Source organism: Gossypium raimondii, chromosome 1 (genome assembly GCF_025698545.1).
Source record: "Gossypium raimondii isolate GPD5lz chromosome 1, ASM2569854v1, whole genome shotgun sequence".
NCBI lineage: Eukaryota > Viridiplantae > Streptophyta > Magnoliopsida > Malvales > Malvaceae > Gossypium > Gossypium raimondii.
In genome coordinates this window covers 12,563,155-12,581,317 of record NC_068565.1, presented here as the reverse complement: position 1 = coordinate 12,581,317, position 18,163 = coordinate 12,563,155, and the positions used below count along the sequence as shown (strand labels likewise).

The 18,163-nt window shown below is 32.7% G+C and overlaps 1 protein-coding gene and 1 long non-coding RNA gene across 2 annotated transcripts; both read left to right on the top strand.

The window, feature by feature from the left end:
- The first annotated feature begins 713 nt into the window (after positions 1-713).
- LOC105787218 (uncharacterized) lies at positions 714-1,929 on the top strand. The gene is made up of 2 exons (XR_008193919.1): positions 714-1,052; positions 1,125-1,929. It is a non-coding gene; the product is annotated as an uncharacterized LOC105787218 (long non-coding RNA).
- Positions 1,930-4,083: 2,154 nt separating this feature from the next.
- Positions 4,084-9,427, top strand: LOC128041408 (uncharacterized). Its single transcript, XM_052631868.1, has 2 exons — positions 4,084-4,460; positions 8,856-9,427. Exons 1-2 carry the CDS (start codon positions 4,126-4,128, stop codon positions 8,869-8,871), a joined length of 351 nt encoding a protein of 116 aa, XP_052487828.1. The 5' UTR covers positions 4,084-4,125; the 3' UTR covers positions 8,872-9,427.
- Positions 9,428-18,163: the final 8,736 nt, after the last annotated feature.

Genomic DNA, 18,163 nt, shown 5'->3' with positions numbered 1-18,163 from the left:
ATACAAATTTATTATATTTTTTTGTAAATATTGATGTATTTCTATATAAATTTTGGTTTTTTTTTAGTATTAGGACCAAATTGAGACAATATGTAAATGTTGAGGGTTAATTTTTTTAAAATTATGACTAAATTGATAAATATGTGAAATTTGAGGGCTAAATTTGTTATCATACTAATTTTTGAATTGCCACCTCACTCTTCCGTCAAACATTTAACAACACTTAATGAAAATTAACTAAAAAGCCCGATTAGTTGAGTGACCATTTGGAAATTTTTAAAAGTTAGGTGACTAAAAAAGAAATTTAAGCATAGTTAAGTTATATGTAGTGTAGTTTACCTTATTATTTAAGAGTTTAAATGAGTTGGTATTACCCATCAATCAAGTGTCAATTGAAACTACCAAAAAAATCATTATTTTACAAAGTAACAAATATTATTTCGAGGAAATTATTTTTATCTTTTTTAATATTTTTATATAAAATATAAAAAATACATATAAATAATAAGATTTGAACCCAAACATCAAAAATTTTATTATCTCAACTTTACAATTTTAATATTTTGAACGGGGTGTATCTAGTGAGAGGGAGAGACAAGTGGAAGTGTCTCTGTTCGAGCCAAAGTGGTCAACAAAAGAGGCTTCTATCCCTGACAAGAGGCAAAGGACGGTTGTGCCGAAAAGCGAGCATGCATTTTGGAGGTATGGGGGAATTACCATTTGATAACCTAGTTCTCGTTTTGCTTATAGGAGTCCCTCACCTGAAAGGATCTTTAGGGATACTCCACCCGCTACTCCGAGGGGTAATCTATTTGTTACTCTTCCTCGGAGGCATCCTCATTTTGGAAGCGCTCCTTTTGACACGTCAACTTAGAATATTCCTTCCAGAAAGGCTCATTCCATCACTCTTTTACCCACTGTACAATTTCCCTCTCACATTACTAAAGGTGCTAATGGGAGTGAGCATCCGGATGGTTTGCACAAATTTGTTTCTGTTCCTTTGGAGGCTCCCATTCGGAAGGAAGCAAGGCGCAACTCTTTTGAAGTTGCTGGTAAGTTCTCCTAACTTTTGTGTGTTTGATTCTCAAGTTGGTTTGATGAGCTGATCAACTAGTTTGAAACAGGATTTAGCCTAGCAATCGTGCCTTACCTTGGTGCTAATCAAGCCACTAGGACTTCTTACACGCCCCTGGATGGCTTTCAATAAGGTAATCATTTGGTCTAGTAGAACTTGGTTGGTATGAGGCAACAATACCAATAATAAATGGGGACCTTACGGGGGTCCAGAGTGAAAATGCATGTTTGAAAGAGAAGAATGCCCAACTTCGGTTATGTGCTGAACTAGCAAAAAAATGACAAGCTTAGTTGCTAGAAGATAAGAAAAGGCTACGAAGAGCTTTGGTGGACCGAGACATCGAAGTGAAAGGCCTAAGCCTTCAGTTAAAACATATATGTGTGGCCTAGGAGAAAGACCGAAAAAGATAGGAGGATGCTCAAGTAACTGTTCTGAGTTCTGACTATTATCGTAGATCGGGTCATGCTAGCCATGCAAGTGGCATTTGGTCCCATTTACACTCATGGAATGAATTTTAGGCCTTTTTTCGATCTGATTAGGTGTGGCTGTCGGCTTGATTTTTACATCAACTACCCATTTGAAGACAATTGTCATTACTTTCGCCAGGAGATGAGGCATTTTGTTTTCTTTGGGAAGTCCTCCCGGAGCAACCCTTTTGAAGTGAAACTTGGAGGCATGCGTCTACTCTGGATGGTTTGGAAGAAGGAGAGGAAAATAGGCTTGTAGGTGAGGAGTCAAGTCTTTAAGCTTCCTAGTCGGAGCATTCACTATCTGAGGATAAAGACAATGCCTCTTTGTAAATGCTTTTATAATTTGTAATTTTTGAAAATATTAATAAAATTTTACTTTTGTAACTATTGCTTGCTTCCATGTCATACTTTTATTTCGTATTGCGTATTCGTTTCTTTCATCCTGAGGATATAGCTCATGTCTTCTTTGCAGATATTTTTGGGTGGTATGTTATATCTTTGCTTATGGGTGAATATCCTCCATCACTACACGGACATCTATTTATCACAGATGGTGCACCATTTCTTTGCTTGCTACAAGTTTGTTCTACACTGCATGTGATGCTTATGCCTTATACTGATAGTATAAGCAAAGATATTTTCTTTACCATTTTCTCTTACTCGTTATAAGTTTGTGATTCTTTGTTTTCATCAGGCAAACATTACTTGTTTCTCAGTGAATGGTTTAGCAGGCAGTTGAAACGATGTTTTGATTAAGGCATGCTGGGGAAGCTTCTAGAAGGGACAAAGGGGATGTACGAGTATTAAATACGCAATCTGAAAGTTGTTTATGGGGAAGCTTTCTATCACTGGTTAATAGTTAGGAAGGCTGATTGCTTGAAACATTTCATGCAATCGAGGTTTTTCCTATAAAATCTTTCCTTTTCCTTTCAATACTCTTATTTTGCAGTTTTCTATTCTTATTTGTTTCGATTATTTTTGCTTGAGAAACTCTAAAGTTACTTTGAGCAAACCTCTTACCATTTTTGCCTTGAAAACCTTAAAGTTACTCTGAGGAAATTCTCTCTGTCTCTTTCTCTCTCTGAACTTGTTCTATGGTTCCTTTCTAACTCTCCACCTCTTTAGCTGAATCAGCCTCCACAGAACCACCATTATCTAATCCCTTGTTGTACCTTGTATCAACAAATGGTATTATTATATCCTTACCTAAATTTGGACCCAGTTGAACCCTACATTGGGCCAACTAAGGTTTACTGAATAGCATAATTGAATAAGAACCCTCACCTTTTCTACAAATACCCCAAGATACGTAGGGGACGTTTATCCACTCAAAACCCTAATATACTAAGCTCTCGCCCTTTTTCTACTTGAGTCCCTTTACTTTTCTGAGCCTCAACCCTAGAATGGATGAATTGGCATTCCTCAACACATCCCCCTCTTTTCATTCTCTATCTTCGTTGATATCGTGTATCAACATATATAATTTTTTTATCACATTATAAATGCATTACGATTTCAATTGTACCCAACATTGTACTAACTAAAAGCAGATAAGTGAAAAGGATAGAAGCAGAGGCAGCACAGAGGAGACAAGATGAACGCAGATCAAAGGCAAAGCTGAGAAAGCTTAAGTGAATGAATTAAGAAACTAGGGAAGTCGATCGTCTAACATCACTCAACAATGCTCCCTCCTAACTTTACATTTATCTTTTGGATGGTGATTCACTAGTTTTTAACTTTTCATGTAAGGACCATCTTAAGAAATATTACATTAAATTAAGTTCCTTTATTTCATTTATATATTAAAACTTACTCTTTTTTTTATTTTTTTATTTTTTTCTTTTTAAACTTTAAAGCAGGGTGAAGCCAGAAAATTTTTAGGGGACCGAAATTAAATTGTAATTTTAATAGCCTATATATTTATAATTTTAAAGAATTAAATCAAAACTTTTATCATTTTAGGGGTCAAAGTGTATTTTTAATTTTACTAATTTAAAATTTTAAAAATTCTAAAAGTCTAAATCAATAATTTTCCAATTTAGCTACACCCTTGCTTTAAACAAATTTGATATTAATTAATTTTTTGGGACTATAATTAAATTACTTCCAAATTATTATTAAATTTTAAATCAAGAATGGGAGATGCGGAAGTTTGAACTTTTTATTTAATATTAAACAAAATTTGTAACCAAGGTAAATGTTTTGTAATTATACTGATAATTTTTTCTTTTTAAAGTAACATAAACATTTCTTGGGCTAAATTAGCTGAATGGACTCATTTTTTTTAGCTAGGCCTTTAGGCCATTTTTTATTTTATTTAGGGAAATAGAACCCATTGGATCCATCCATGCAGTTCTGTATATAGGCTTTCGTCGACTGTTGATTGGGCTAAATATGTAAGATAAAGTTGATGTGACATTCACCTAACTTTGAAAACAAGGTGAATGTGAATCTTTTGTCTTTATACTAATATTTGCATAATAATTCTTACCACTCACTTTTTTTAAGTTTTCTTTATTTAAATATTAAAATAAAAGTACTATTATGTTCACCCCGGGACGAAATTTCGAGTATATATAAATGCATACACACACAGCTAAGCTAACCCTTGGGGCTGGTAGTGTTTGTTTCATTTGGTTGTTTAAAGTTGCAGAGGCCGAGGAGGTAAATGGTAACAGAAATGGAACATTTGGAAAATTTGCCAAATCAGGGAAGCGAAAGGTGTTTGCAGGCAGCAGAGTTTTGAGGGTAGTTTTCATCATCTCATCACTCTACTCCCAGATTATTCGCTTCCCTAATTTGGACGATTTTACTTGCGTTCCTTCATCACCCCTCTCAAGTTTCTCATCGAAAATCAGTGGAGAGAACCTGGAAATATACTTTCACCTCTGCAAAAGTTTTCGAGCTTCAAACAGGTAAAACAGATAATTCTCTCTCTCTCTCTCTCTCTCTCTCTCTCTCTCTCTCTCTCTCTCTCTCTCTCTCTCTCTCTCTCTCTCTCTCTCTCAACCCTTCAATTTCCTCTGTTCCCTTTACGCTTTTCTTTGTTTCCATGAAAAGTTCGAGAAAGAAGAAAAAATTTGATATTAACTTAAGGAAAGTCATTGTTACTTTTATTTGATTCTTATATATTCGAGAAATTATTATACGCACTCTTCCCACTATATTTTTTTATGATTTTTTAATTATTTAATGATATTTCAATATTTTTTCATATTATTTACACATAATTTTTTATAATTTTTTATCTTAAACTCAAACTTAAATCTCGAACTCAAAATTCGAACCACAAACTCAAACCCTAAATTTGGATTCAAAATTTAGAGTTCGAGGTACGAGGTCAAGGTTGGAGGGTTGGATTTGAAGTTCGAGGTTTAGGATTTTTGGCTTAGAGTTTGGGGTTTGAAGTCCTAGGTTCATGATTTCAGATCCAGATTCAAGGTAAAAAAAATTAACAAAATTAAGTGTGAATGATATAAAAAAATTGTTAAAATATCACTAAATAATTAAAATGGGGCCGTGAATAATATGGTGGGAAGAATCCATCAAATAATTTATCATAATATTTATTTGAAGCTTTTAATGGTTTCTTGAATGATTTTAACATCCCATCACTCATGTGGTACAAGAGTAAAGTCAAATAAGGATTGTATCAAGAATTTCAATATGATCAAAGTTTGAGATTTGATCTTTAGAGAATTTGATGATAAAAAATATGTCACACTATATTGTAATAGAAATTCTATTGCATTTGTATGCATATGAAAATTATGTATTTAATATATATATGCGCTTAAAAATAACATATAATAAGTATTAAAGCGTATTGTTTGAAATTAATGATAATACATATACAATATGTACAAAATTAAAATAAAAAATTAATTTAAATTGCAAGTAAAAAGAAATCAGATAGGTCAATACATCAGAAATTTTGCAAGTAAAATTAATTTAAACCTATTACACAGTCTGGCTACACAGTTGTGTAACCCTTCCATACGACCATGAGACCCTCACATGGCCTAGCCATACGGCCGTGTGACCCATTCTTTACAATTTTGCTTAGAAATTTATGATATGTTTAGTCCTTGTATATCCCCTGAATTATTTTCAGAGTTTTATTCACTCAGTTAAGTCCCTGATATTGTTATTTTGAAATCTGCAATTTAATGACTAAAGTGCTATTGTTATATGGTATGACATGTGAATATTACATGCCTACTGTCAAAGTAATACTAAAAAATTGTTAGTGTTAATACTGTTACCACCCTATTGAGTACATGTTAAGCATGTCTACTGCTAGTGTTGAACTGAATACATGTTAAGCATGTCTACTGGTAGTTTTGAACTGAATACATGTAAAGCATGTCCACTGTTTTTGCATTGTTCTTTTACAAAGCATGTCATATTGCATTGCATGAGGTGAGACGCTATGCATGGAGGAAGAGTGGCAGTTTAATAATCTGCAAACTAGTAGTGGCTTATCCACAAACCAACTAGCAGTTTATCTGCAAATGTTTTATTTGAAAATATTGGTGGTTTACCCCCAATTTTTACAACCATGTGTAATAGTTCGATTTTCAGTGGTGTCGAAAATAGTGGTTCGAGGCCACCAAATTCGGCAATTAAGTTTGTAAATATTCTTATTTAATATTTACAAGTCAAATATGATTTTAAAAAATGTTTTTGAATTAGTAATTTGTGTTTTATAATGATTTATTAGGTCAAGTGGTTTTAGAAAGTGAGGTATCGGGACTTCGTTTCTGTAAACCGAACCGTGAATATTTTTATAAATATTTACGGAGTGTCATTAAGGTAGTATTAAATTTTCGTTAAAAAATTTTAACGTTTCAATATTTAATTAATTAAAAGGACTAAATTGAAAAAGGTGCAAAATTTACTAATTATAATATTTAAGAGATTCAATGACTTGATTAATAAAAGAGGAAGGACTTAAGAAGCAAATATACCAAAATTAAAAGGGTGAAACGGCATAAGGAAGGAAAATAATAAAATAAAGCCATTCAATGGCAAATTTATAATTTAATTGAAATTAAAATGAAACAAATTAGAAATTGAAAATTTTCTAGACATTTCTTCTTGTTTCGGTCTAAACTGCCATAGAAGAGAAAGTTTTAAGCTGGTTCTTCATATTTTGTTTTATGTAAGTTCAATTCTTACCGTTTCTTATATTTTTATAATTTTGAGATTGTTACAATTAGGTCCAACTAAATCTTACCTTAGTTTTTTATTTAACTAAAATTTTGGAAGTTTCCATTGATGAATATATATGATTTTAGTTATTAAATGATGTATTTGAGATATTAATTCTTATTTAAAAGTATTTTATTAAGTGTTTTGATGAATTTCCGATTGGGGACTAAATTGTTGAAATAGTAAAAATACAAGGATTTGTTGTAAAATTATTGAAAACATAGGATGTATTGAATGCCATGAATATTCAGCTAGCATGGGTTTGCATTAAAATAGTTAATTTGCATGATTTGGGCTTAGAGACTAAATTGAATAAAAGTAAAATTTAGGAAATTTTGTAAAATGTCAAAAACCAAATTATATGAAATGAATTGTTTTATTGTATAAATTATTAAATTGAATGAAATTATTAATTTAGATCAAGATCGGTGGAAAATCGAGGAAAATAAAAAATTACCAAAATGCCCCTAAATCTTGGTATTTTTGCAATTTAGCCAAGTAAGTTTGTACAGTAAAAATTTAATATTTTGTATAAGTTGATTAATGGTATTATTTATTTGTTCTATTTTTGGAAATGAATTATTGTTAGAATTATAAAATTGAATTGGATTTCGGTTTGATGGAACGCGGGATTTGAGTACATTCCTAAATTGTTGTATGATGGTATTGGAGGGAGATATCGACATATTAATCAAGTAAACCGGGGTTCAGCATTTGTTGCGAATTCTCGTGTTTTACTTTCTATTTGGAGTGATTGGGTGGACCAGCTCTTACGAGCTTCTGTTCAACTCTTATGAGCTTCCATTGGCGTGTTCTAGTGGACCAGCTCTATGAGCTTCTGTTGATGATGTACTCTTATCCGTAAGTCGTTCTTCTATGGAAAATCTTGATAAGGTAAATTTTTTAATGAGTTTGAAAGATTTGTTAATTATTGAATGACTAATGCCAATGTATAAATAATTATGGTTTGATATGTGAATAGTTATTTAAATAGCAATTATGTGAATTGGGACATTGTTAATCAAATAAAAGATGTTAGCATGTGCAATTTGAGTATAGTACGAAATGATGTTGAAATGATGTGCTAATATGTATGAATTAAAAAGGTTAACATTTGATAGTTAATTGAAATGGATTGAATTGGTATATAAATTATGAATGTGTTGATTATTTGAATTGAAAAGAATATATATATGTGCAAATATAATAATTGGATATTGGTTGTATTTGGAAGTGAAATTAAACCCTATTAACTGTATCGGGTGATTCGGATATAGATAGTATGCTATAGGATAGGAAGAGTTCAAGGATTTCTTCGATTTCGAGTCAATGAAGCACTAGGTGTCAATTTACTTCGGTTTAACCGATGAGACACTAGGTGCCAAATTGGTCTGTTGGTTGGATTCGTGTATCCGTCCAAGTCTGAGTCATGTTAATAGGGGTAATTAAATAAAACAGTACTATGATTGATATTGGATGATATTGTATGAGAATTGAAAATGGGATAGTGATTTGAAACATGAAAATGAGTTATATACATAAATGCACTAACTTGTGTATTGATGATGGTGATTAGGCTTATGTCAAGCTTGAGATTATTATTGATGTATATGCTTATGTCTAGTATTATACAAATGAAACGGTAAGTTTATAATTGAAATGTGATATGATGAAAAAGGGATTGATGAGTTGAATAATGCACTTATATATGAGAAATTACGTATGTTATGGTTGAACTTACCTATGTTATGAATAAATATATTAATTAGTTAATTGATATTTTTATTTAAGTTTATGTTTAGTAAATAGAATGGAAAATAAGTAAAGGAAGTTATTCGTAGTTTTATGAAAAGGTTAATGATGGTGTATAATGTTTATAAAATCCTATTAAGTTAGAAATGAATATATATATATGATGTTGATAGACTTACTCATTTATGAGTTGATGGTTATGTAGTTGATAAATCTTGAGGCATTGGAATAGCTTTATATTTAATATATAAATTTTATTATTGAATTGGAATATTATGTTTAAAGTTTGTACGAGCTTACTAAGCATTCATTGCTTACGTAGTTGTTTATCCTTTATTTCACAGATTATCGAAAGCTTGATTGGGTTAGAAACTTATCGGAGTTATATCATACTATCCATCAGTTCTATCAGTACTTTCAAATGTTTTAATTTTGGTTATAATGACATGTATAGGTTATTTTGGATAAATGTTGCCCTATATGTGTTTTGTTGAGATAAGCCACTTATTTGATTTGTGTTTTGGTATTTTGGTATGTGCATAATTTTCCTTATAATGTTGATGTGTGGAATGATTTGTGGTTGAATGATGAAAGGTAAAATAGTAGTTGAATATGCATATGAGGTATGTTTTATAACTTGGTGTGATTTGATACTATGCTATAGTAATGTATATGTATTTGATGTTATTGAATAAGTGATACAATTGGTACCAAAATTGGTACCAAATGTTAAGTTTTGGTAAATGATTTACATATTGTGTGTTAATGCAATTATACATAAAAGTTGGTTGCTTTATTGGTTACATGGATATTAAACATGTTTATAATTGTCATTTGAGGTGCCTAAGGGCGTATTGGTTGTATTTGAATATACTATATGTTTAAGACTTGACTTTGCTTGTTTTGGATTGCATAATATGGCTTGTTTATATGCATAATGTTGATTGTAGGTTGACACCAAATTGGGTGAGAAATATGGCTTGTAAAATGACTTATTTTCGTCCACACGGGTAGAGACACGAGCGTGTGTCTCAACCGTGTGTGACACGCGGCTAGGTGACACGGTCGTGTGTCCCCTATATCTTTTAAGAATGCAAGTTAGTATGCTCACACGGCCTAGTACACAGACATGTGTGTAACACCCCTAACTCGTATCCGTCGCCGGATTAGGGTTACGAGGCATTACCAAATATCAAGGTCTCATACTTAACAAAATGAATCAAATACCATAGCCGAATATAAATATGCATCATGTGTATATATATATCCTAATTCATCTCACCTAATGATCAAAATAATTTTCATCTTTTACAAAACAATTTACAAATCAATTTATACATCAAAACACAGGTCATTAACAAGCCACACCATATGTTAATCATGCTTTACTAAATAAATTACATTTTTAAATCATGCTTCAAAATTCAACCCTTTCATTCCCATTTATCTAATTGAATTTCATGTCATTCAAATACTTAAAATATTTTCAAACATATAACAACACATTTCATATACTGAGCCTATGGCAAAACATCCATTTCTATTCATTTATTTCATTAACAAATTACTAATTACGTAAAATAAGACAAACATAGGTAACCTACCCTGTTTTGGACAGCAATATACTCCAATTAAACAAGCATTTACACTAAATAATCATAGGAAGCATGTCCTATTTTGGACAGCATTGAATTTCAACATTCAAACCTAATTAATTCACAATTATTCGGACAGCAGTAACAACATTCGGACAACATTGATTTGTACAAAAATGATCAGCATTTAAGTACCAATTTAGACAGCATTGATATGCTCAAAAATGAACAACATTTAACCAACATTTGAACAACATTTAAACAACATTCGGACAACATTAGTATGCTCAAAAACGAACAACATTTAACCAACATTAAGACAGCATTTAAACAACATTCAGACAGCATTAGTATGCTAAAAAACGAACAACGTTTAACCAACATTCGGATAGCATTATTATCAAGCCATTTTCTCATGGCTATATGTATATATATACAGATCAAAACGACCCATATCGAAAATAGCTTATACATCATTTACAAGCCAACTCACATAGCTAAATTCATATCTCAAAATATATCATATTGACACTAGCGTATACATGCCATATACCATATATACACAACTCAAAAATACCAAGTAAATGGTTGGATAGTGTGGCGTAGTCTCTGACGATTCCCGAATCTGAGCTAGCCTTGAATTCACTATAAAACACAAGAAAAAAAACAAGGTAAGCTACAAAGCTTAGTAAGTTCGTACTAAATATACTCACCAATTCATAAAACACAAATCATCAATTTGAACAAATTAATGTATAATTCATGATAATATTAAACCTTCCATAAGCTTATTCGTATACTTATATGCAAAGTCTTAACCTTTTCTATTTGAACTTCATACTTACATGTACATACCTGTACAAACTCATAACGAACTCATACCTTCTCGTAACACTATCGAATACTCAATGTTTCGCACACTAAATGCCATCGCATAACAGAAGCTATTATAATCCTGCACATTAAGTACCTTACATAGCCGAAGCTATCTCAATCTTGCATGCTAAGTGTCATATATATAGACGAAGCTATTCTCAATTGCACACTAAGTGCCATAAACAGCCGAAGCTATCTCGAATCGCATACTAGTGCTAAACATAGTCGATTCATTGTCGAACATGACCGTATTCTCGTGTATACAATTTATGCAATATCAAAGCATTAAAAGCATAATTGTAACAATTTTTTTCACTTACGAACTTGCCTGGGATGCTAAAACAACGAATCGAGTCGTTTAGTCGATAACTTTAGTTTTCCTCCGATCTAGATCCGAATTCCACTTTTCTTGATCTATATAATATCAACTTCAACTTATTCAATCACTACTTTATTTAATTTAATCCAAAAGACACATTTGGGCATGTTTACACTTTTGGCCCCAAAGTTTCACATTTTTACAATTTAGTCCCTATTTCACAAATATACAAAATTCATGCAATTTAATACCTTCCTAAGTTAGCCAAATTTTCCAAGTGTACATATCAGCCCATATTTATCATTTATTCACACATTTAACCTCACATTTTCACAAATAAATCCTTATTTGACATTTTTGTCAAAAATTACTTTACAAAACATGTAAAACTATCATCAAGCTTTCATATTTCAACATTAAACATCAAAGAACACATATATTCAACAATGGCAACTCTCAAAATCTTTAAAAATTTTGAAATTAAAGGTACAATCTAGCTAGAATACAAAGTAATGATCTAAAAAATATAAAAATTATCAAAAAACCGAGTAAAGAACATACCCAAATCAAGCTTCAAGAGTGCCGAATATAAAGATTCAAAAAAATGGCTTCTTTTCTTTGGTACATTCGGCCAACAAGATGATTATGCATGCATTTTTACTTTATTTTTATTTTTATTTTTATTTTTTTAACCATTTATAAATTATTTACCAAATTAACCTTTATAATTTAATTTAAAAACCATATAATGCATGCCCAATACCGTCCACTCATATTTTCAATGGCACAATTTCATTTTAAGTACTTTACAATTAATAAACCATAGAAAATAAGTACTTTAACAAATAGAAAGCCACTTTTGCATTTTACGCGATTTAGTCCTTTTATAAAATTAACTAACCAATCGGTAAAATTAAATCACGAAATTTTCAAACATATCAAATAACATAATTTAAATACCAAAATTAATATTAAAATAATTTTACGACCTCGAATTTGTGGTTCCAAAACCACTGTTCTGATTTAGCTAAAACCGAGTTGTTACAACTCTCCCTCTTTAGGGATTTTCGTCCCCGAAAATCTTACCAGTGAATAGGTTTGGATATTGCTCTCTCATAACTTTCTCAGGCTCCCACGTAGCTTCCTCAACCCCATGTCAATGCCATAAGACCTTCACTAATGAAATTTTCATATTTCTCAGTTCTTTACCTCCCGATCTAAAACTTGGATCGGTTCTTCTTCGTATCTCATACCAGACTGAATCTCAATCTCAGACGGAGAAATCATATGTGAGGGATCGGATCGATATCGTCGAAGCATCGATACATGAAATACATTATGAATCTTTTCTAATTCAGGTGGCAACGACAATCTATAAGCAACCAGCCCGATACGCTCAACAATTTCATACGGTCCAATGAATATAGGACTTAACTTGCTTTTTCTGCCAAATCTAAGTATTTTCTTCCATGGAGATACTTTTAAAAACAATCGATCCCCAATTTGAAACTCAATATCTTTTCGTTTCAAGTCTGCGTACGATTTCTAACAATCTGACGCTGCTTTCAGACTAATCACGAATCACTTTCACTTTCTGTTAAGTCTCTTTAATTAAATCGACCTAGTGAATCTTATTCTCACTAAGTTCAGTCCAGTACAAAGGTGTTCGGCATTTGCGATCGTATAAAGCTTCGTAATGTGCCATTTTAATACTCGATTGAAAGCTGTTATTATACGCAAATTCAATCAATAGAAAATACTTTTCCCACACACCCTTAAACTCAAGAACACAACATCGTAACATATCCTCAAGTATTTGAATAACTCGCTCAGATTGTCCATCTTTCTGTGGGTGAAAAGTGGTATTGAAGTGTAGCTTTATACCTAATGCATCTTGTAGTTTCTTCCAAAACCGCGATCTGAACCTCAGATCTCTATTCGAAACAATAAAAATAGGTACTCCGTGCAATCTCACAACCTCGAAAATATACAACTCAGCTAACTTATCAAGAGAATAGTGAATTCGTACTGGAATGAAATGAACTGATTTCGTCAATCTGTCAATTATAACCTAGATCGCATCTTTCTTTCTCGAAGATAGGGGTAATCCCGACACAAAATCCATAGTCACTCTATCCCATTTCCACTCAGGAATCATAATCAACTGCAATAAATCAGACGGTACCTGATGCTCAGCTTTAACTTGTTGACAGATCAAACATTTAGAAACAAACTCTGAGATGTCATGTTTTATACCAGACCACCAGTAAAGCTGTTTCAGATAGTAATACATTTTTGTGCTTCCTGGATGAACAGACAAACGACTACTCTGAGCTTCATTTAAAATCATCTGAATCAACTTTGAATTTCTCGGTACACGTATTCGGCCTCTAAATCTTAAAAAATCATTAGCATCAACTCGAAACTCTGAATCAGAATTCAAATCACATTGAGCCTGTTTTGCTAACAAATCATTATCAACTTTCTGAGCTTCGCAAATCTGCTGCATAAATAACAGTCTTGCTTTCAACTCAGCTATAATCGAGCCGTCATCAGATAGAGCTAACTGAGTATTCATTGGACGTAGAGCAAACAAATATTTCTGACTTAAAGCATCAGCAATGACATTGCCCTTTCCCAAATGGTAGTCAATCACTAGCTCGTAATCTTTTAACAATTCCAACCATCTTCGCTGTCGTAGATTTAGATCTTTCTGAGTTATCAAATATTTTAAGCTCTTGTAATCAGAATAAACATGACATTTCTCACTGAACAAATAGGGACGCCAAATCTTCAATGCGAACACGATAGCTGCTAATTCCAAATCTTGCGTCGGGTAATTCTGTTTATGCGGCTTTAATTTTCTCGAGGCATAAGCTATTACTTTGTCTTCTAGCAAAACATAGCCTAAACCATTCAATGATGCATCACTATAGATTACAAATTCTTTACCTAATTCTGGATGTACTAACACTTGAGCCTCAGTCAAAAGAGCTTTCAACTGATCAAAACTTTTCTGGCACTTGTCCGACCACTCGAACTTAACATCTTTCTAAATTAGTCTCGTCAACGGAGTTATAATCATTAAGAAACCTTTTACGAATCATCTGTAATAACTGTCGAGTCTGAGAAAGCTTCGGACTTTAGATACATTTTTCGGAGGCTTCCAATCCAATATTGCCGAAATCTTACTCGGATCGACTCGAATACCCGATGCTGACACAATATGCCCCAGAAAACCAAATTCTAGTAACCAGAACTCACATTTACTGAAATTTGCAAATAACTGTTTATCTCGCAAAGTCTGTAGCACTATTCTCAGATGTTCAGCATGCTCATACTCATCACGGGAATAGATCAAGATGTCATCTATAAACACAACAACAAATCTATCCAAATATGGTCTGAATATCTGATTCATTAGGTCCATAAAAATAGAAGGTGCATTCATTAGTCTAAAAGGCATAACTAAAAACTCATAATGTCCGTACCTAGTTTGGAAAGCATTTTTTGGCACATCGGAGTCTTTAACTCGCAGCTGATAATAACTCGACCTTAAATCTATCTTTGAAAACACTGTAGCCCTTTTCAGCTGATCGAACAATCCGTCTATACGTGGCAGAGGATATTTATTCTTGATAGTCGCTTTATTTAGCTGTCGATAATTAATGCACATTCTCATAGTTCCATCTTTCTTTTTCACAAAAAAAACCAGTGCACCCCAGGAAGAAAAACTCGGTCGTGCAAAACCTCTATTTGTCAACTCTTGCAACTAAGCTTTCAATTCTTTTAATTCGGTCGGTGCAATTTTATACGGAGCTATCGATATCGGAGTTGTTCCCGACACTAACTCAATACCAAATTCAACTTCTCTGATCGGTGGCAAACCCGATAACTCTTCAGGAAACACATCCGAGTATTCAAACACAACTGGTACTGATTCAATCTTCTTTTCAGTCACTTTAGAGTCGAGTACATAGGAAAAGTAAGCTCCACAACCATTTCTCATATATTTTTGAGCTAACATCGAACAAATAACTACCGGCAACCCATTCAGATCATCTGACTCAATCTAGATAATCTCATTATTCTGACATCTCAAATCGATCGTCTTTCGTTTGTAGTTTACAATAACATCGTGCAGTGTTAACCAATCCATACCCAGGATTATATCAAATTCGTCGAATGGAAATAACATCAGATCAACCGGAAAGCAAAAATCTCGAATCATCAACGGACAGTTCTTGCACACTTTATCTACCAAAACACACTTGCCTAAATAATTTAATTTAAAAACCATATAATGCATGCCCAATACCGTCCACTCATATTTTCAATGGCCTAATTTCATTTTAAAGACTTTACAATTAATAAACCATAAGAAAGAAGTACTTTAACAAATAGAAAGTCAATTTTACATTTTACGCGATTTAGTCCTTTTATCAAATTAACTAACCAATCGGTAAAATTAAATCATGAAATTTTCACACATATCAAATAACATACTGTAAATACCAAAATTAATATTAAAATAATTTTATGACCTCAAATTTGTGGTTCTGAAACTACTATTCTGATTTAGCTAAAATTGGGATGTTACAATGTGACTTGGTCGTGTGACCAAGTCAGAGAGTTACACGAGTATGGACACGGGTTGGGACATGGCCGTGTGACCCCTGCAGCTTTGAAAATTTTTAATGTATTTCGAAAAATTTCCTGAGTTTTCGAATTAGTCCTGACTTATTTCTAACGCGTATTTTGGGCCTCGAGGGCTCGAATAAGGGACAGTATGTATGAGTTTGATTGGTTTCTAACATGAATGTTATGTTATATTTGATAACACTCTAGAATAACGTATCTTTATGTATTAATTATATATTTATTATGAGTATGACCCTACTAATTTGAGCAATTTATGATCTTTTATCTCATAGGGACTAAATTTGAGGCAAAAACAAAATTAAGTGCAAAAGTGTGAATTTAGAGATAAAATGGGCCAATGTGCGACACAAAGAAAAGTTTGTGCCAAAAGTGCAAGCATGGAGGGCACAAGGGTTGAAATGCAAAAAGAAGAGTTTTTATTCTATCAAACTATATTTTAATTATATTAGGATAATTAATATTAAGATAATTATTAAGGATTATCTAATTTTAGGATTTTATTTTATTTATCTTCAATTAAATGTATTTATCTTTTGGGAGTTTAAGTGGGATTAGACTATCTCCCCTAGCACTATAAATAGGGGTGAAGTAACTCAAAAAGAAAAAATCATTTTTCTATAAACACTTTCTCCCCAAAAGTCTAGGCTTTTGTTCTTCTCATATTTCCTTTCAATAAAATCTCTATTTTTATTATATTTATTTTCTTTTCCACCACAACCATGAGCCACTAAACTCATCTAGCCTAAAGTTGTCAATATTCCCCAAAAAGGGTTCTTGAGGCTTAGAGTCCGTACTTAGCCTCCTCGTTGAGTATTCATCGTTTCTCCGCACTACGGGGCTAACGCTTCCGTCCATGTCCCTTAAGAAGTAAGCTTTTCAACGTAAACAAAGGCGACCGCTTTGTATGTTTTGGGAAGGTTGCACAGTCGGTTCGTTAGCTTACTGCGTCAGAGGTTGGTGAGCCCAAGAGACAAAATGGCGTGGGATTCGCCATTGAGAAGCGTTGATCTAGCATAAGACGATCCCATGAAAGTAATTGTTGGCTAGAGTCAGGTTCCACTAAATCGTAAGTCTAAATCCTTGGAGCTGGTGGTCGTAGGCGTCCTCTTCCACTATAACTGGCTTATTCGGTTTAGGAAGGATCATCTAAAACCCGAGGATTGAACCCAAGGTGGAACGAGACAACTGGAGGCTGGAATCTCCCATAAGAATTTCCTTTCTCTCAACTCTATTTTTAATTTCTTGAATTTTTGATTCAATATTCTTAATTCTATTTTTATTTTATTTTTCATTTCCAGATCCAAACCTTTAATTCTGTTATTTTTATTTTTTTTCCAGGCACGCAGTTTTCTTGGGCAAGATTCTGCCGGGATTTCACTGAACAAGATATTGTGCAAATCCAGTCCCTAAGGATTTGACCCTACTTTCCTTTTACTATTCTTTTTCATTATTTATTAGGGATAGGATATTTTTGGTTCTTTCAACGACCGCATCAATATGAAATGTTGAAATTTCTGTCTGTTTGACCTGTAAACTTCGGTAATGCTCCGTAACCCAGTTCCGGCGAGGGATACGGGTTGGGGGTGTTACAACAAAGTGGCAGTTTAATTGCAAATTAGTAGTGGTTTATCCACAACTCGGTATGTACAGATGGATGAGTTCTATGGAACTCATAGTGTGGAGTGTAGCTGAGTTGGGTAGAACTGTTTTTGATAAATTAAAATTGCATTGTCATTCATAAGCATGTGCATACAAAACTCTAAATTCTGAAATATTATAGAGAAATGTTGATTGCAAAATCGATATTGTGATTTGCTAAATGGTTGCGATTAATCTAAGAATTGTTATTCCGTATGCGTTGTCTACTGTTCTACATCGATTTTCTTGTGATTGGACTCACACTGAGCATCTTAAGCTCATCCCTTTTAAATTTCCATTTTTATAGATAACCCACTAGATTAGGACACGGCATCCAGAAGGCTCGGGTCGGATAGTTTTATTTATTAAAAGTATTTTAGACATTATATTATAATTTCTACTATTTGGAATTGTATTGGTTTCTTTGAACTGTGGCATGGACTTAAGTTTTGGGTTTATTTGGCATGTATGACATTTAATTTAATCTTAGGATATTGAAAAATGGATTTTGAATTAATTGTGCATGAAATCTTGTTTTCAGTAAAACTATGTTAAATATCAT